The sequence below is a fragment of the Eptesicus fuscus genome, chromosome 15, assembly GCF_027574615.1.
Source record: "Eptesicus fuscus isolate TK198812 chromosome 15, DD_ASM_mEF_20220401, whole genome shotgun sequence".
Classification (NCBI taxonomy): Eukaryota; Metazoa; Chordata; class Mammalia; order Chiroptera; family Vespertilionidae; genus Eptesicus; species Eptesicus fuscus.
In genome coordinates, this window is record NC_072487.1 from 63069839 (window position 1) to 63087132 (window position 17294).

Consider the following 17294-nt stretch of genomic DNA (forward strand, 5'->3'; position numbering starts at 1 on the left):
CGTGCCAAATTCCCTGAAGTGGAGCTGCGACCTGTGTGTGCTCTCTCTACTGAGCCAAACCGGCTAGGGCGCACACTCTTGATTTCCTGAAGGTGAGCTGGCTCTGTGCACTCTACTGGAGTCCCGGAAGGGGGGCGGAGTCTGTCCTGCGCGCCAAATTCCCCAAAGGAAAAGCCCCTCTGTGCAAGCACTAAGAATCCCTGAAGGGAGAGCTGTGACCCGCAAGCCAAATTCCCCCAAATTCTCCGAAGGGGAGCCCTCTGTGCGCACTGACAGATTTCCCCAACAGGGAGCTGATTCTCTCCTGTGCGCGCGCGCGCGCACCAAATTCCCTGAGGGGGAGCGAGTCCCTGCGCAAAGCTCTGTGGCTTGGGCAAGAGGCGGATCTATCAGTTAAAATGGCGCTGTCTGCGCGCCTGCGGGGAGGGGGTAGGCTCTTTGACTCAAGGAATTCTGCCGGGACGGCTGGATTCTTGTTGTTTGTTGGTCTGAAGCTGTGATAGCAGTTCTCTGTCCCCAGTGGCTGCAGGGTCCTGGTTTGTGTCAGAAGCCAGGATCCGAGTCTCAGGCAGCTCTGTTTCTCAAGATGGCGTGGTCTCCGTGTCCGCAACAGCCCAACAAAATATATATTTAATTAAAAGGGAGGAAGACGAGAGAATAAATATGAAATATGTATTGAATAAAGTCATAGTAATGTGGAAAATATAAGTTTAAATATATTATGGCTACATTAGATATCTATCCTATCTAATAAAAGAGTAATATGCAAATTGACCATCACTCCAACACACAAGATGGCTGCCCCCATGTGGTCAAAGATGGCCGCCCCCATGTGGTCTAAGATGGCGGCCCCCATGTGGACAGAAGATGGCTGCCACAAGATGGCCAGCAGGGGAGGGCAGTTGGGAGGGACCAGGCCTGCAAGGGAGGGCAGATTGGGGAGACCAGGCCAGCAGAGGAGGACAGTTGGGGGCTACCAGGCCAGCAGGGGAGAGCAGATGGGAGCTACCAGGCTGGCAGGGGAGGGCAGTTGGGGAATGATTGGACCAGCAGGGAAGAGCATTTGGGGGGGACCATGCCTGCAGGGGAAGGCAGTTGGGAGGGACCCAGGCCTGCAGAGGAGGGCAGTTGGGGTTAACCAGGCCTGCAGGGGAGGACAGTTGTGGTAGACCAAGCCTGCAGGGGAAGACAGGGGCTACCAGGCTGGCAAAGGAGGGCAGTTAGGGGCAATCGGGCTGGCAGAGGAGCAGTTAGGCATTGACCAGGCTGTCAGGGGAGTGGTTAGGGGGTGATCAGGCTGGCAGGCAGAAGCAGTTAGGGGCAATCAGGCAGGCAGGCAGGCGAGTGGTTGGGAGCCAGCAGTCCTGGATTGTGAGAGGGATGTCCGACTGCCCGTTTAGGCCTGATGGGATCAAGCCTAAACGGGCAATCAGACATCCCTCAAGGGGTCCCAGATTGGAGAGGGTGCAGGCTGGGCTGAGGGACACACACTCCCTCTCCCCCTGTGCACGAATTTCGTACACTAGGCCTCTAGTATATATATTAAGCCAGCTACCACAACATGTAACCACCAGAATGCAGTAACGACCGGGATGACTGGTAGCTATGATGCCCACTGGGGACAGTGAACCAGCCGGATTGGCGGGGTGGGGCCAGCTGGCAAACCTCCTGTGGCCTCTCCCCTGACCTGGACAAACCCCCTCACCCCCGCAGCCCTTACCCCTGGCTGGTCCCGCTCTTGATCAGCCCACCGAACCCTAATTGGCCCACAGCCCCTCCCCCATCAGGCCCCACCCCTGCTGCTCCCCAACCCAATAGGAAGCTGGGTTGGCTGGCCAATCTCCTGCAGCTCCTCCCCCTGCCCGTCCCTACCCCAGATTGGCCCCCCAACCCCAATAAGGGGCAGGGTCGGCCAGTCAACCACCTGCGGCTCCTTCCCCCAGCCAGCTCCGTATCTGATTGGACCCCAGCTCTGATCAGAGGTAGGGCCGGCTGTCCAACCACCCATGGTCCCTCCCCCAGGCTGCTGGCCCCCAATAGGCCCCCCTACCCCAATCGGTGGCAGGGCCCACCAGCCAACCTCCCCCGTTTCCTCCTCCTGACAGGCCTGGCCCCAATCCACTCAGATTGGGGCTGGGTTGGCTGGATCCCACCCATGCATGAATTCATGCACTGGGCCTCTAGTATATAGATAAAATTCTCCATAAATATAATAATTGTTCATATACCTAAAATGAGCAAAATCCAACTTTACACAGTTAACAAAATCCAACTTTACAGTTACCTGTCAGATATAAAATTATAGAAAAGTTTAATGTAATGGAAAAGAAATGCCATGTAAACATTAACCAAAAGAAAGCTACATCTTTACTACCTATACTATACGAGTATTGCTATAGTTACCTTTATCTCTATCTACAGCTGTACCTATATCTAAGATATAAAATCATCTATACTAATATCAGTAATTATCTATACTAATATCAGATGTTAAGGTAGGACCCATTGCTAAAACTATCTGCTAAATATAAACCCAGTGGTGTGCAGTTACATGAACTTTTAAAAAGGATTTCTCTCTCTTTTTGGAAATCCTTCCTTTGTAGCACATGCCATTTTTTGTAGTGAAATTTTTATTTTGGCTGTTTGCAATCTATCTACATGATGTCATTGAATATCAGTTTGGAAGAGATGTGCACCATCAGTGTGAAATCAATGAAAACCAGCATAAAGAATCAGGTCAAATCAAGTAACATAACATGCTAGGACACAAAACAAGTTTGAATAAATTTAGAGAGATTGAAATCAGATAAAACGTCTTCTCTGACCACAATGGCATAAACTGGAAATCAATAATAGGAAAAAAACTAAATGATACACAAAGTTATGGGAACATGACAGGGATATCTACTTCCACTACTCTTATTTAATACTAGAGTCCCGGTGCACAAAATTCGTGCACTGGTGGGGGGGAAGGGGAGGTGTCCCTCAACCTGGCCTCTGCCCTCTCCCAGTCCAGGAGCCCTTGGGGATGTCTGCCTGCCGGCGTAGGACATCCCTCTCTCAGTCCAGGAACCCTTGGGGGATGTCTGCCTGCTGGCTTAGGCCTGATCTCCCATGGATCTAACCTAAGCTGGCAGTCGGATATCCCTCTTGCAGTCCAGGATCCCTCACTCCTTACCGCCCACCTGCTTGCTGCTCCTTACTACTTGGCTCGCTGCTCCTTAGTGCTGCTGTGGAGGCGGGAGAGGCTCCCGCCACCACTGCTGCACTCGCCAGCTGTGAGCCCAGCTTCTGTCTGAGCAGTGCTCCCCCTGTGGAAGTGTACTGACCACCAAGGGACAGCTCCTTCATTGAGCACCTGCCCCCTGGTGGTCAGTAGCGACCGGTTATTTTGCCGTTCGGTCAATTTGCATATTAAGTTTTTATTATATACGACTAGTAGCCCATTTGCAGGAAAATCCTGCAAGCAGCTGTTGTGGCCGCGTGCGCTGCCGCAGCGGCCGCCTTTGCGGCCACCGCGCCTGCACCCGCTTGCCACTGCCGCCCGCCCCATTTCACCCCGCTCCGCCCCGCCCGGGCTTTCCCTCTGGCAGCCGCCTTGCTTTCCGCTTTTCCTCCCTCTTCCTTCTAAGTTGTCTTCAGTCTTCACTCCTTCCTCTCTCAGCGTATGCAAATTAACCGCCATCTTTGTTGGGTATTTTGCATACTCTCCCTGATTGGCTAGTGGGTGTGGCTTGGGCATAGCGAAGGTGCGGTCAATTTGCATATTACTATTTTATTAGGTAGGATAGTACTGAAGTCTTGGCGACAGTGATCAGACAAGAAGAAATAAAAAGCATTCAGATAGGAAAGGAAGAAGTAAAACTGTCATTATTTACAGATGACGTGAGACTGTATATAGAGAACTCTAATTATTCCACCAATAAGCTATCAGAACTAATAATGGATTCAGGAAAGTAGCAGGATACAAGATACATATCCAGAAATCAGTTGTAATTGTATATACCTATAGTGAACTAGCAGAAAGAGAAACTAAGAAATTAGTCCCATTTACAATTGCATCACAAATTTACCTAGGAAAAGCCTCACCATCATGGCTCAATGGTTGAGAGATGACCTATGAACCAAAGAGATCACGGCCTGTTTCCTGGTCAGGGCCCATTCCCGGGTTGTGGGCTTGATGCCCAGTATGGGACAAGCAGGAGGCAGCCGATCAATGATTCTTTCTCATCATTGATGTTTCTATCTCTCTCTCCCTTCCGATCTAAAATCAGTGAATATATATTTTAAGTATGACTTGATATCTGGTTTTGTGATCCATCCCACTTTGTTCTTTTTTCTCAAGATAGCTGCAGCTATTTGGGGTATTTCTTTTTATTCCATATAAATTTTTGGAATATTTGTTCTAGGTCTGTGAAATATGCTATTGGTATTTTGATGGGGATTGCATGAAATCTATAGATTGCTTTGGGTAGTATGGACATTTAAATGATGATTCTACCAATCCATGAACACAGAATATTCTTCCATTTGTTTATGTCTTCCTCTAGCTCTTTTTTCAACTCCCTCTAATTTTCAGAGAACAGGACTTTTACCTTCTTGGTTAAGTTTATTCCTAAGTATCTTAAAACAATTTTTATTTTGCTGTGGTAAATGGGATCAACTGAGAGATGCAAATAAAAATGACAATGAGATACCATCCACACCTGCCAGAATGGCTATCATCAACAAATCAACAAACAACAAATGTTGGCAGGGATGTAGAGAAAAGAGAAATTTAGTAAACGGCTGATGGGAATGAAAACTGGTGCAGCCTCAGTAGAAAACAGTATGGCGTTTCCTTAAAAAATTAAAAATGGAACTCCCATTTGACTCAGTGATCCCACTTCTAGGAATAAATCCTAAGAAATCAGAAACACCAATCAGAAAGAATCTATGCACCTCTATGTTTATAACAGGGATATTTACAATAGCTAAGATTTGGATACAGCGTAAGTGCCCATCATCATTGAGTGGATTAAAAAACTATGGTATATCTACACAATGGAATACTATGCTGCTGTAAAACAGAAGGAACTCTTACCATTTTCAACAGCATGGATGGACCTGGAGAGCATCATGCTTTGTGAAATAAGCCAGTGGGAGAAATATTAGTATCACATGACCTCACTCATATGTGGAATTTAATGAAAAACGTAAAACAATAAACAAAAATAGACCCAGAGATATAGAAACATCGAACAGACTATTAAACCTCAGAGGGAAGGTATGGTAGGGTTAGAGGGGAAGAGATCAACCAACAAACTCATATTTGTATATGCATAACCTATGGACACAGACTATAGGGTGCTGAATGTCAGGGGTAGGGAGGCAAGGGCAGGATGGGAGAAATCAATAGGGGAAAATGGGGACATTTGTGATGCTTTTAACAATAAAAATTATGTGTGTGTGTGTGTGTGTGTGTGTGTGTGTGTGTGTGTGTGTTATTTTTAACATATGTTATTTTTTGAAAATATTACATAGGAATAAATTTAAAGAATGATGTAAAAGACCTGTACTAGGAAATGATGAGACTCTGAAGAAAGAAATTGGAGATATAAATATGTAGAAGCATGTACTGTGTTTATGAATAGGAGGAATTACCATCATTAAAATGTCCAAAGTAGCTAAAAGAATCTATAGATTCAATGCAATTCTTATCAAGGTATGAATAGCCTATTTCACAGAACTGGATTGATATTTCAAAAATTTATATGGAACCACAAAAGACCCCAAATAACCATAGCAAACTTGAGAAAGAAGGACACAGTTTGAGGAATCACACTACCTAATAGCAAACTATACTACAAGGTCATCCTATCTAATAATAGACAAATATGCAAATTGACCATACATCCGACACACCCACAAGTCACGCTCACGAGCCACGCCCACCATCCAATCAGAGCGAGTATGCAAATTAACCCAAACCAAGATGGCTACAGCCACAGAGAGCAAGGTTTCCTAGGTAACAGAGGAAGCCAAGCTTTCTGCCAGCCGTTGCAGGCCTAAGCCTCCACTCAAGCTACAAAGTTTCAATTATAGAAGGTAAACAAATTCAAACAAATGGCAGCAGAATGGAGCTTGAGAGAGCAGGCCAGGGTTGCCGTCGGCAACAGGGGAAGCAAAGCTTTCCGAACACCCTGGCTGGGCCCACCCGCTTAAGGGAACAAAGTTTCAATTATAACCCCAACAGAAATGGCTGCCGGCCTTAGAGGGAGCCCCAGGCTTGGCTCTGCTCCAGGCTACAAAGTTTCAATTGTAGAAGGAAAATAAATTCCAGATACCAGGGCCTCCGCTTCGGTTGCCAGGGGGCGTGGCCGACCTGCAAACCACCACAAGCCCCTCGCTCAGGCTGCCCCACACCCCAAGGGAACCTCCACCTGATCCGGGATGCCCTTCAGGGCAAAACAGCTGGCCCCCACCCCTGTACAAGGCCTCTATCCTATCTAATAAAAGAGTAATATACAGATTGATCATCACTGCAACACACAATATAGCTGCCCCCATGTGGTCAAAGATCCTGCCCCCATGTGGACATAAGATGGCCACCACAAGATGGCCAGCAGGAGAGGGCAGTTGGGAGGCACCCGGCCTGCAAGGGAGGGCAGTTGAGAAGGACCAGGCCTACAATGGAGGGCAGTTGGAGGTGATCAACCCTGCAGGAGAGGGCAGTTAGGGGTGACCAGGCTGGCAGAGGAGGGAAGTTGGGGGCAAACAGGCTGGCAGAGGAGTGGTTAGGGGGTGATCAGGCTGGCAGGCAGAAGCTGTTAGGGGCAATCAGGAAGGCAGGCAGGCAAGCATTTGGGAGCCAGCAGTCCTGGATTGTGAGAGAGATGTCCGACTGCCCGTTTAGGGATCTGACTGTCCACTGGGATCGGGCCTAAACGGGCAGTCGGACATCCCTCCAGGGGTCCCATATTGGAGAGGGTACAGGCTGGGCTGAGGGACAACCCCCCTTCGTGCACGAATTTCGTGCACTGGGCCTCTAGTAGTAATATAAACAGCATGGTACTGGCATAAAACAGACATATAAATCCGTGGTACAGAATACAGAGTCCATAAATAAAACTTCTCTTATATGTTCAATTAATATTCAACAAAGAAAGTAAGAACATACAATGGGGTAAAGACAGTTTATTCAATAAATGGTGTTGGAAAAATAGGACAGATATGTTCAAAAGTATGAAATTAAACCACCCACTTACACAATACACAAGAATAAATTCAAAATGGATTAAATGTAAGACTCAAAAGCATAAAAATTTTAGAAGAAAACATAGGCAGTAAAGTCTCAGAAATTTATTATAGTACTATATTTTCTGATATATCTCACAAGGGAGGGGAAAAATAAACAATGGGATTACATCCAATAAAAGGTTTTTGCACAGAAAAGAAAACTATCAGCAAAATGAAAAGACAATACACTGAATGAGAGAACATATCTACCAATGATATATTGATAAGGGGTTAATACCCAAATGTCTAAAAATTCATGTAACTCAACACCAAAAAACACTAAAATCTCAATTAAAAAATGGAATAAGGACCTGCTTAAACACTCTACAAAGAGAACATGTAGATGACTTATAGAAATATGAAAAGCTGCTAAATGTCACTAATCATCAGATTAATGCAAATGAAAACCATAATGAGATATCACCTCACACCTACCAGAGTGGCTATCATCAATGAATCAACAAAAAAATGCTGGCAAGGATGTAGAGAAAAGGAACCCTCATGCACTGTTAGTGGGAATGCAGACTGGTGCAACCACTGTGGAAAACAGTATGGAGTTTCTTCAAAAAATTAAAAATGGAACCTCCTTTTGACCCAGTGATTCACTTCTGGGAATACATCCAAAGAATCCTGAAACACTGATTTGAAATAATATGTGCACTCCAATGTACATTGCAGCATTATTTACAATAGCCAAAATTTGGAAGTATCCTAAGTGCCCAGCGGTAGATGAGTGGATAAAAATGCTGTGGTACAAATTGTTCTCTGAGTTGCTTGTTCCAGTAAAAAAGAAAACCTAATGGACACTGACAATGGTATGGTGATTGCTAGGGGGCAGTCTGCCTTGGGGAAAATGGAAGAGGATATAAGAGTGATAAATGGTCATGGAAGGAGACTTGTGTTGGTGAACACACAATAGAGTGTACAGATGATGTGTTGTGAAATTGTGCATCTGAAACCAGTATAATTTTGTTAACCAGTGTCATCCCAATAAATTCAATGGAAAGGGAAAGGACACCATGGCACATTTATACAAAGGAATACTGCTTGGCCATAAAAAATAAGAAAATCTTACGTTTTGCAACAGCATGGATATAATTAGTGATTATTATGCAAAGTGAAATAAGCCAATTATAGAAAGACAAATATATTATTTCACATACATGTTGACTTTAATGAACAGAATACAAGTACACTCATAGATACAGAAAGCAGACTGACAGCAGTTAGAGGGGAAGGGTGTTGGGGGCTGGGTGAAAAAGTTGAAAGGATTAAGTAAAAAAATCCCACAATTCATAGACACAGACAACAGTATAGTTATTACCAGAAGAAAGGGGTTGGGAGAGTAGAACAAGGTAATGGGAAGATAAATGGTGGTGGAAGGAGACCTGAATTTGGGTGGTGAACACACAGTTCTATCTAATAAAAAAGTAGTATGCAAATTGACTATCATTCCAACACACAAGATGGCCACCCCTTGTGGTCAAAGATGGCTGCACCCATGTGGACACAAGATGGCCTCTACAAGATGGCTGGCAGGGGAGGGCAGTTGTGGACAATCAAGCCAGCAGGGGAGGGCAGTTCGGAGGGACCGGGCCTGCACAGGAGGGCAGTTGGGAGGGACCCAGGCCTGCATGGGAGGACATTTGGGGGGGACCCAGGCCTTCAAGGGAGGGTAGTTGAGAGGGACCAGGCCTGTAGGGGGGGACAGTTTGGAGGGACCAGGCCTTTAGGGGAGGGGAGTTAGGGGTGACCTGGCAAACAGAGGAGGGTAGTTGAGGGCAACCAGGCCTGCAGGGGAGGGCAGTTTGGGGCAACCAGGTCGGCAGGGGAGGGCAGTTAGTGGTGATCGTGCCAGTAGAGGAGGGCAGTTGGGGGGGACCAGGCCAGCAGGGGAGGCAGTTGGGAGGGACCCAGGTTGGCAGGGGAGGCCAGCTGGGGGGACCCAGGCCTGCAGTGCAGGGCTGTTGCAGGGGACCCAGGCCTGAAGGGGAGGGCAGTTGGGAGGGACCAGGCCTACAATGAAGGGCAGTTAGGGGTGACCAGGCCGGCAGAGGAGGGCAGTTGGGGGCAACCAGGCTGGCAGGGGAGGGTTGGGAGGGATTAGGCCTGAACGGGAGGGCAATTGGGGGGACCAAAACTGCAGGGGAGTGCAGTTAGGGGGGACCAGGTCTGTAGGGCAGGGCAGTTGGGGGTGACCTGGCTGGCAGGGGAGGACAGTTAGAGGTGACCGGGCTGGCAGAGGAGGGCAGTTGGGAGGGACCAGGCCTTAAGGGGAGGGCAGTTGGGGGTGACCAGGCCAGAAGGGGAGGGGTGTTGGGGGGGGGGACCCAGGCCTGCAGGAGAGGTCAGTTAGGGGTACCGGGCTGGCAGAGAAGAGCAGTTGCAGGCAACCGGGCCTGCAGGGGAGGGTAGTTGTGGGGGACCAGGCAGGCAGGGGAGGGCAGTTAGGGGTGACTGGGCTGGCAGAGAAGTATAGTTGTTGGGGACTGGGCCTGCAGGGGAGGGCAGTTGGGAAGGATCAGGCCTGAAGAGGAGGGCAGTTGAGTGGGAACCCAGGCCTACAGGGAAGGGCTGTTTGGGAGCACAAGGCCAGCAGGGGAGGGCACTTAGGGGTGACCAGGCCTGCAGGGCAGGGCAGTTGTGTATACCAGGCATGTAGAGGAATGCAGTTGGGGGTGACCAGGCCAGCAGGGAAGGGCAGTTGGGAGCTACTCGGCTGGTAGGAGAGGGCATTTAGAGGTAACTGGGCTGGCAGAGGAGGGCAGTTGGGGGGGACCAGGCCTGTAAGGGAGGGCAGTTGGGGGGACCAGGCCAGACGGGGAGGGCAGTTAGGGGTGACCAGGCCTTCAGGGGAGGGCAGTTTGGCTACCAGGCCTGTAAGGGAAGGCAGTTGGGGCAACCAGGCCATCAGGGGAGGACAATTAGGGGCAACCAGGCTGGCAAGGGAGGGCAGTTAGGGGTGACCAGGCTCCAGGGGAGGGCAGTTAGGGGTGACCAGGCCGGCAGGGGAGGGCAATTAGGGGCAATAAGGCTGGCAGGGGAGCAGTTAGGCATTGATCAGGCTGTCAGGGGAGTGGTTAGGGGGTGATCAGGCTGGCATGCAGAAGCTGTTAGGGGCAATCAGGCAGGCAGGCAAGCAGTTGTGAGCCAGCAGTCCTGGATTGTGAGAGGGGTCCCAGATTGGAGAGGGTGCAGGCTGGGATAAGGGACACATACACTCCCTCCCCTTCCCCCCGTGCACGAATTTCGTGCACCGGGCCACTAGTCTATATAATAAAAGACTAAGCGACCCTTACAGAGGAATGACCAGAACGACCAGTCACTATGATGTGCACTGACCACCAGGCGGCAGATGCTCAACACAGAGCTGCCCCCTGGTTGTTAGTGCACTTCAACAGGGGGAGTGCAACTCAGCCAGAAGCTCACAGGTGGCGAGCACAGCGGCGGTGGTGGTAGCCGCTCTCGCCTCCACAGCAGCACTAAGGAGCAGCGAGCCAAGCGGTAAGGAGTAGCGAGCAGGTTGGGCGACAAGGAGGGAGGGGTCCTGGAATCAGAGGGGGAAGTCCAACTGCTGGCTTAGGCCTGCACCCCCAGGGGTGCGCGACTAAGCCATTAGTCGAACATTCCCCGAGGGCTCCCGGGCTGCCAGAGGGATGTCTGACTGACAGCTTAGGCCAATTCCCCCATGGAGCAGGTCTAAGCCAGCAGGTGAACATCCCCCGAGGAGTCCCAGACTGCGAGTGGGTGCAGGCCAGGCTGAGTGACCCCCACCCTAGTTCACGAATTTTCCTGCACCAGGCCTCTAGTATCTTATAAGAGACGATGGACAAGCGAAAAATAATGAATTATTAACAATCCAAGTGGCAAATGTGACCTAGTTGACATATTAACAACTCTTATACATGACAACAGAATGTATATTCTGTTAATGTTTTATGGAGATGACAAGCATAAATAATTTTAGTTCTATCTCCTTGTGCCCTTGACTGCAACAAAAGAATCTAGTGATTGCCACTTTATAAACCTAACTCTATTCATACACATCTCCAGGGCCTGTTTTATATCTCTGCTCCTCAGGCTGTAGATGAAGGGGTTCAGCATGGGGGTAACTACTGCATACATGACCGAAGCAATTATGTCCTTGGAACCCCATGATGAGGAAAAAAAGTAAACACCAGCAAGTGTCCCATAGTATAAACACACCACAGAGAGGTGGGAGCCACAGGTCGAAAAGGCTTTAGAGAGTCTCCTAATGGAGGGCGCCCTCAGGATGATAGTTCCTATTCGGATGTATGAGCCCAAAACAATGCTCAATGGCAGGAAGTAAAGCATTCCTCCTTCGGTGAAGATGACCAGATTATTGAGGAAGATGTCTGAGCAGCTCAGCTTCAGAAGCACAGTGAGGTCACAGAAGAAGTGGGTGATGGTATTGTCAGCACAGAAGGACAGTCGGACCAAGAGGAGGGTATGAATAAGAGCATGGACAAAGGCAACCATCCAGGAGCCAGCCACCAGCAACGTGCACAGTGCCTGACTCATGATTGTGGAGTAGTGCAGAGGGTGACAGATGGCCACGTACCTGTCATATGCCATCACAGCCAGAAGGAAGTTGTCAAGACCAGCAAAATGTATGAAAAAATACAACTGAAAAATGCATCCCCCATAGGAGATGGATTGTTGCCAAGTCTGCATGTTCATGAGCATTTTAGGGATAGTGACAGAGGAAAGAGAAATGTCAGAGAAGGCCAAGTGGCTGAGGAAGAAGTACATGGGCGTGTGCAGGCGAGAGTCCAGCCTGATGAGCAGGATGATGAGCAGGTTGCCCAGCACCGTGGTCAGGTACATGCCCAGGAACAGGGTGAAGAACACGCCCTGCTGCCCTGGCGAGATGGGGAGCCCCAGGAGGAGGAACTGGGACACGCTGCTCTGGTTCTCAGGCCTCATGCTGCCCTTCTGTCTGCTGAGGATGAAGAAGGTGTGGAATCTCAGGAGCCTGGATAGGATGGCCAGGACCATCACATCTTATACTGTTATTCTCTAGGAACGTCACCTTAAAATACTTTCATAATAATTCCACCTGTGGGTGTATACATCTTCCCTCTATTGCAGTCTGGTTCCAGGAATACATTGATTCCCCATGTTGTAGTTGACAAGACATCACCATGCAGAAGCTGGAGGGAGGTTGCTGTTTTAATCAACCATTACTTTTAACATCAAGTCTGTGTCGGGACCTCTTCTAAGGACTGAAATGCAGCAGTAAACAAAAAAGCAAGGTCCCCACTTCCATGAGATTAGATCTTGATGAGCATGGAGGGATCATTTCTACACCAGGCCAGAGCCAAACCATAGTAATTCCCTGTGTCAGAAACAGAAGATGAGCCCCTGCAAAGTGGTGTCAGTTGTTTCTGCCTGAAAGTAACGTGAGACTCCAATTTTGGGTGGGAGTTTGGAATATAATCACACTCCTCCTGTGAACCTGCCGGGTCCCATTAACCCATAGCTAATGTAAACGCAAGGATAGCGTAGAAATGGTTGGCCATTGAAAACCACTTGATGACAGAATAGATCCAAAAGAGAATAGTTCACAAACTATATTTCATAATCATGCTGAGCTTTTTGTTGAACATTTGGGTACTCGGCTAGAGACCTCACCTTATCTCTCCTAATTAAATCCACTCAGCAATCTTACATTCTCCGATTTTAAAAATATATATTTTTATTGATTTCATGGAAGTAGGGAGAGGGAGGGAGATAGAAACATCAATGATGAGAGAGAATCATTGGTCATATGCCTCCTCCATACGCCCCACCTCCCCCTACTGGGGATCAAGCCCATAAGCCAGGCATGTGCCCTCACAGGGAATTAAACTGTTACCTCATGGTTCATAGGTCAATGCTCAACCACTGAGCCAATGCAGCTGGGCACATTCCCAGATTTCATAACATCTTCACAGCTGTACTAAGAATTTGTTTTCTTTTACCTATTTTAGCGTTTAAGAAATAGAAATATAAATGACAAAAATTCTGTAGTCACACTATACATTAGGGGACAGAAGGGCACATATACACTTGTGTGTATATCTGTATCTAAATATATGTGATATGTAATGTTTATAAATGGATATATATGTATTATCATTTTCTCTATATTAAATATTTCCAGGTATTAGCTAATTCTTCGGGTTCCGTCTAATATATCTTTGTGATCAGTAACCATTACACATGGAAACTTCCCTTTTCTTGCTTAAGGGAGTCAAGAACAATGTATTATTTTAGAGCTGTGAGGACCAAAAGTTGTCCAAAATTCTTGGTCCTCTTCCGAGATTATTTCTTTTCTTCATATTTATATTCTTTTAAATTGATAATAAATTTTAAAATATATTAACTTTATACAAGAGATACTTACTGAGAATCTCTGTAAGATTCACAGAAACAAGGAAACTGAGGCCAAAAGTTTATGTAACTTGCCCTAGTTGGTTTGGCTCAGTGGTAGAGCATTGGCCTGCATACTGAAGGGTCCCTGGTTGGATTTTGGTCAAGGCCAGGTACCCTGGTTGCAGGCTCCTTCCCAGTCTGAGCCCTGATCGGGGTGCATGCAGGAAGCAATCAATTGATATGTTTCTCTCATGTTGCTATTTCCCTCTCTTTTTCACTCTCTCTAAAATCAATGGAAAAATATCCTCCAGTGAGGATTAAAAAAAATTTTATGTAACTTTCCCAAGGTTTCACTGCTGTAAGGTGGTGATTCTGCCCTATAACTTCACACAGCATGATACCTAGAGTTTATTTTGCTTTGCTGTTTAATAAAGTAAAGAAGAGGTTGTAAAATTCTGATCACTCACTTGGGTACATGGAAATGAGAACAGATTTGTTTTATAGAATCAAGGAGAGACCTGGCTGGTTTGGATCAGTGGATAGAGTGTTGTCCTGGGGACTGAAGGGTCCCAGGTTCGATTCTGGTCAAAGGCACATGCTTGGGTTGTGGGTAGGGGACATGCAGGAGGCCGCTGATTCTTATCATTGATGTTTCAATCTCTCTCTCCCTCTCCCTCTCTGAAATCAATAAAAATATATTTTTTTAAAAAGAAGCAAGGAGAAGCTTTGAGTGTGGTTATCTCAGCTAATGGTGCCCCAGAAGGAGGACACTTAAGAAAATTCTTGATGTCCTGAATGCAGATCACATACAGAGGTGCACACCACACACACACACACACACACACACACACACACACACACACACCTGATTTGAGGATTCCAGTAACCAATGCCCATATCCCCATCTTAAGGGAGGTATAGCCTATCTGTGCTTCAGCACATGAGCACTCATATACATACAAGTCATAAGTAACATACTAAGTAAGATATGCACAACACTCAACGATGTTCCATTCACCCACAAACACACTAACACATCTGACTCATGACAACCTGGTAAAGACTCAACTCACCATATATACATAACTCAAACACTACACACACTTCACCAAAAACACACAAGACCACAAACAATTCAAAAATCTCACAAGGAACACACACCAATGACACATATGCTCACCCAGCCACACTCACTACAACAAGCTGCATACATGCTCCTATTAATCAAAGACATGTTTCCCCCCTTCTGACCATCCCTTTCCTGGGGAGGGCAGTCAGCATGGAACAGTTAAGCCTGTTTAATCATAGGCACAATCTTTAAAATACCCCTATACCCCATGCACGGGGTCACACACACACACGGTCACATACACAGAGAAAACCCAACAGCACACCTTCGTGCTCTAAACATGAGTGTCTCACCCAAAGACACAGCAGCCCACATTGCTGAGCAGAGATGTGAGTCCTCTCCGACCTGACCTGACCTGACCTTGGTTCCTGGTGAGGTGGGCATCTTTCTGTCCAGCAGCAGAGACAATAGTATGATCAGAGACATGAATCAGGAGTCCCTAATCACACGCCTGGAGGTGATAACTTGTACTACCTGTGCTAAAACAGGACTGTGTTTTACATACATAGCGCACACACACACATACATAGGACACACACACACACACAACTATTAAATAGCACATACACAAGCATACACAATACATGCACCCACACAGTCATGGACACAGAGTCTCACACATGAACCCACTAGCACACAGGCAGATCCATAGCCAAGTTCAGATTTCCAGCTCCTCTCACCTGAGCTCATCATTGGTGAGTTCAGACACCTTCTGCTCCAGACTGTTGCCCATCTCCTCAGGTTTCCTTCAGGAGACCTAATGTCCAGACACATAGAAGCAATATCTGGGGCCTTGGCACTTCTACAGACTTTCCTTTTCCTTAACCAGCTCCAGAGAAATGAGGTCACAGATAGCACTTAACTAAGGAGAGACTGCAACCAAGTCCCCAAGCTTGTGGCTAATTTCTGACTGCCCTTTGGGAGCTGTGTGTCTAAGAGCCAGAGGACTGGAGTCTTAGAGGACAGTGTCCCTGATTCCAGTCATGCCCTGGACACCTTTGTTCTTGAACATTGTTCCAGCCTGGGACAAAGGATATTTCCACTTTTGGTTTTGAAATGATCTTAAAGATACAGAAAAGTTAAAAAGTGATATCAAGAATTAGTTGACATACGATGTTCAGATTCCATAATGGTTAACATTTTACTATGTTTACCATTTGTTTGTTTGTATGTATGTATTTTTCAGGCTTTGATTTCAGCAGATATATCACAGTGCATATTATTAGAAGGCATATGCTATTAATTTTTCCAATGACTAGTGTTTTCACTTACCTTCTTTCGCTATGGTTTTATCTGCCAGGTAATCTACTGTAAAGTTACAGTTTTTTATAGTTACTATTTTAACCTTGTAATTAAAAGTATAATTTATGTAAATATTTTGGCATTATATAAACATAACATTTTCCTTATTACAATTTTACCCACTCACTTTAATGATTCTTATATGACAAAATTACTGCAAATGTGGTAGTCAAATGGTGGCTTTTTATAAATTCTATCATTTCTTATTTTTAGTTGTATCATATAAGAAGAACTTACCTTTATTCCCCACTCATTTGTATTTTTTTGTTTTTTGTTAATCCTTACCATAGGATATTTTTTATGAGTTGAGATAGAGTAGAACGGAGGGAGGGAGGAAAAGAGGCAGAGATAAGAAGGAGGGAGGGAGAGGAGGGGGAGAGAGAGAGAGAGAGAGAGAGAGAGAGAGAGAGAGAGAGAGAGGAGAGAGAGAGAGAGAGAGAGAGAGAGAGAGAGAGAGAGAGAGAGAGAGAGAGACATAGACATGAATGAGAGACACACTGATGGTTGCCTCCTAAATGTGTCCCAAGAGGGTCCAGGGATCAATTCTGCAACCCTGGTACATGCCCTTGACTGAGTATGGAACCCACCACCCTTTGGTCCACTGGCCGAAGTTCTAATGACTTAGACACACTGTCCAGGGCTGCATATATTGTTTCTGATTGGTGTTTTGGAATTCTTAGGACATATTCCTATAAGTGGGGTCACTAGGTCAAAAGGCAGTTCCTTTTTTAATTTTTTGAGGAAACTCCATACTGTTTTCCACAGTGGCTGCACCAGTCTGCATTCCCAAAAATATGAACTAGGGTTTCCTTTTCTACCCATCCTCACCAGTACTTGTTTGCTGATTTATCAATGATAGCTATTCTGGCAGGTGTAAAGTGAAATCTCATTATCATTTTAATTTTCATCTCTCTGATCATTAAAGATGTTGAGCATCTTTTGATATGTCTATTGGCCATATGTATGTCCTCTTTGGAGAAGTATCTTTTCAGGTCCTTTGCTCAATTTTTAACTGATTGTTTGTGTTCATGGTGTTAAGCTGTAGATATTCTTTATATATTTCGGAAATGAAGCCCTTATCAGATGTATCATTGGCAAATATGTTCTCCCATACAGTGGGTTCCCTTTTTATTATGTTGATGGTTTCTTCTGCTGTGCTGAAGTTTTTTAGTTTGATTTAGTCTCATTTGTTTATTCTTTTCTTTGT

At 46.4% G+C, this 17294-nt stretch overlaps 1 protein-coding gene across 1 annotated transcript in view; it reads right to left on the bottom strand.

The window, feature by feature from the left end:
* The window catches only part of LOC129151771 (olfactory receptor 1J4-like), a 32448-nt gene extending 20223 nt beyond the window's left edge, over positions 1 to 12225 (bottom strand). Inside the window, exon 1 of the mRNA XM_054727706.1 lies at positions 11729 to 12225. Coding sequence (XP_054583681.1) covers positions 11729 to 12225 — 497 coding nt within the window. The remainder of the gene's footprint in view (positions 1 to 11728) is intronic.
* Between the last annotated feature and the right edge of the window lie 5069 nt (positions 12226 to 17294).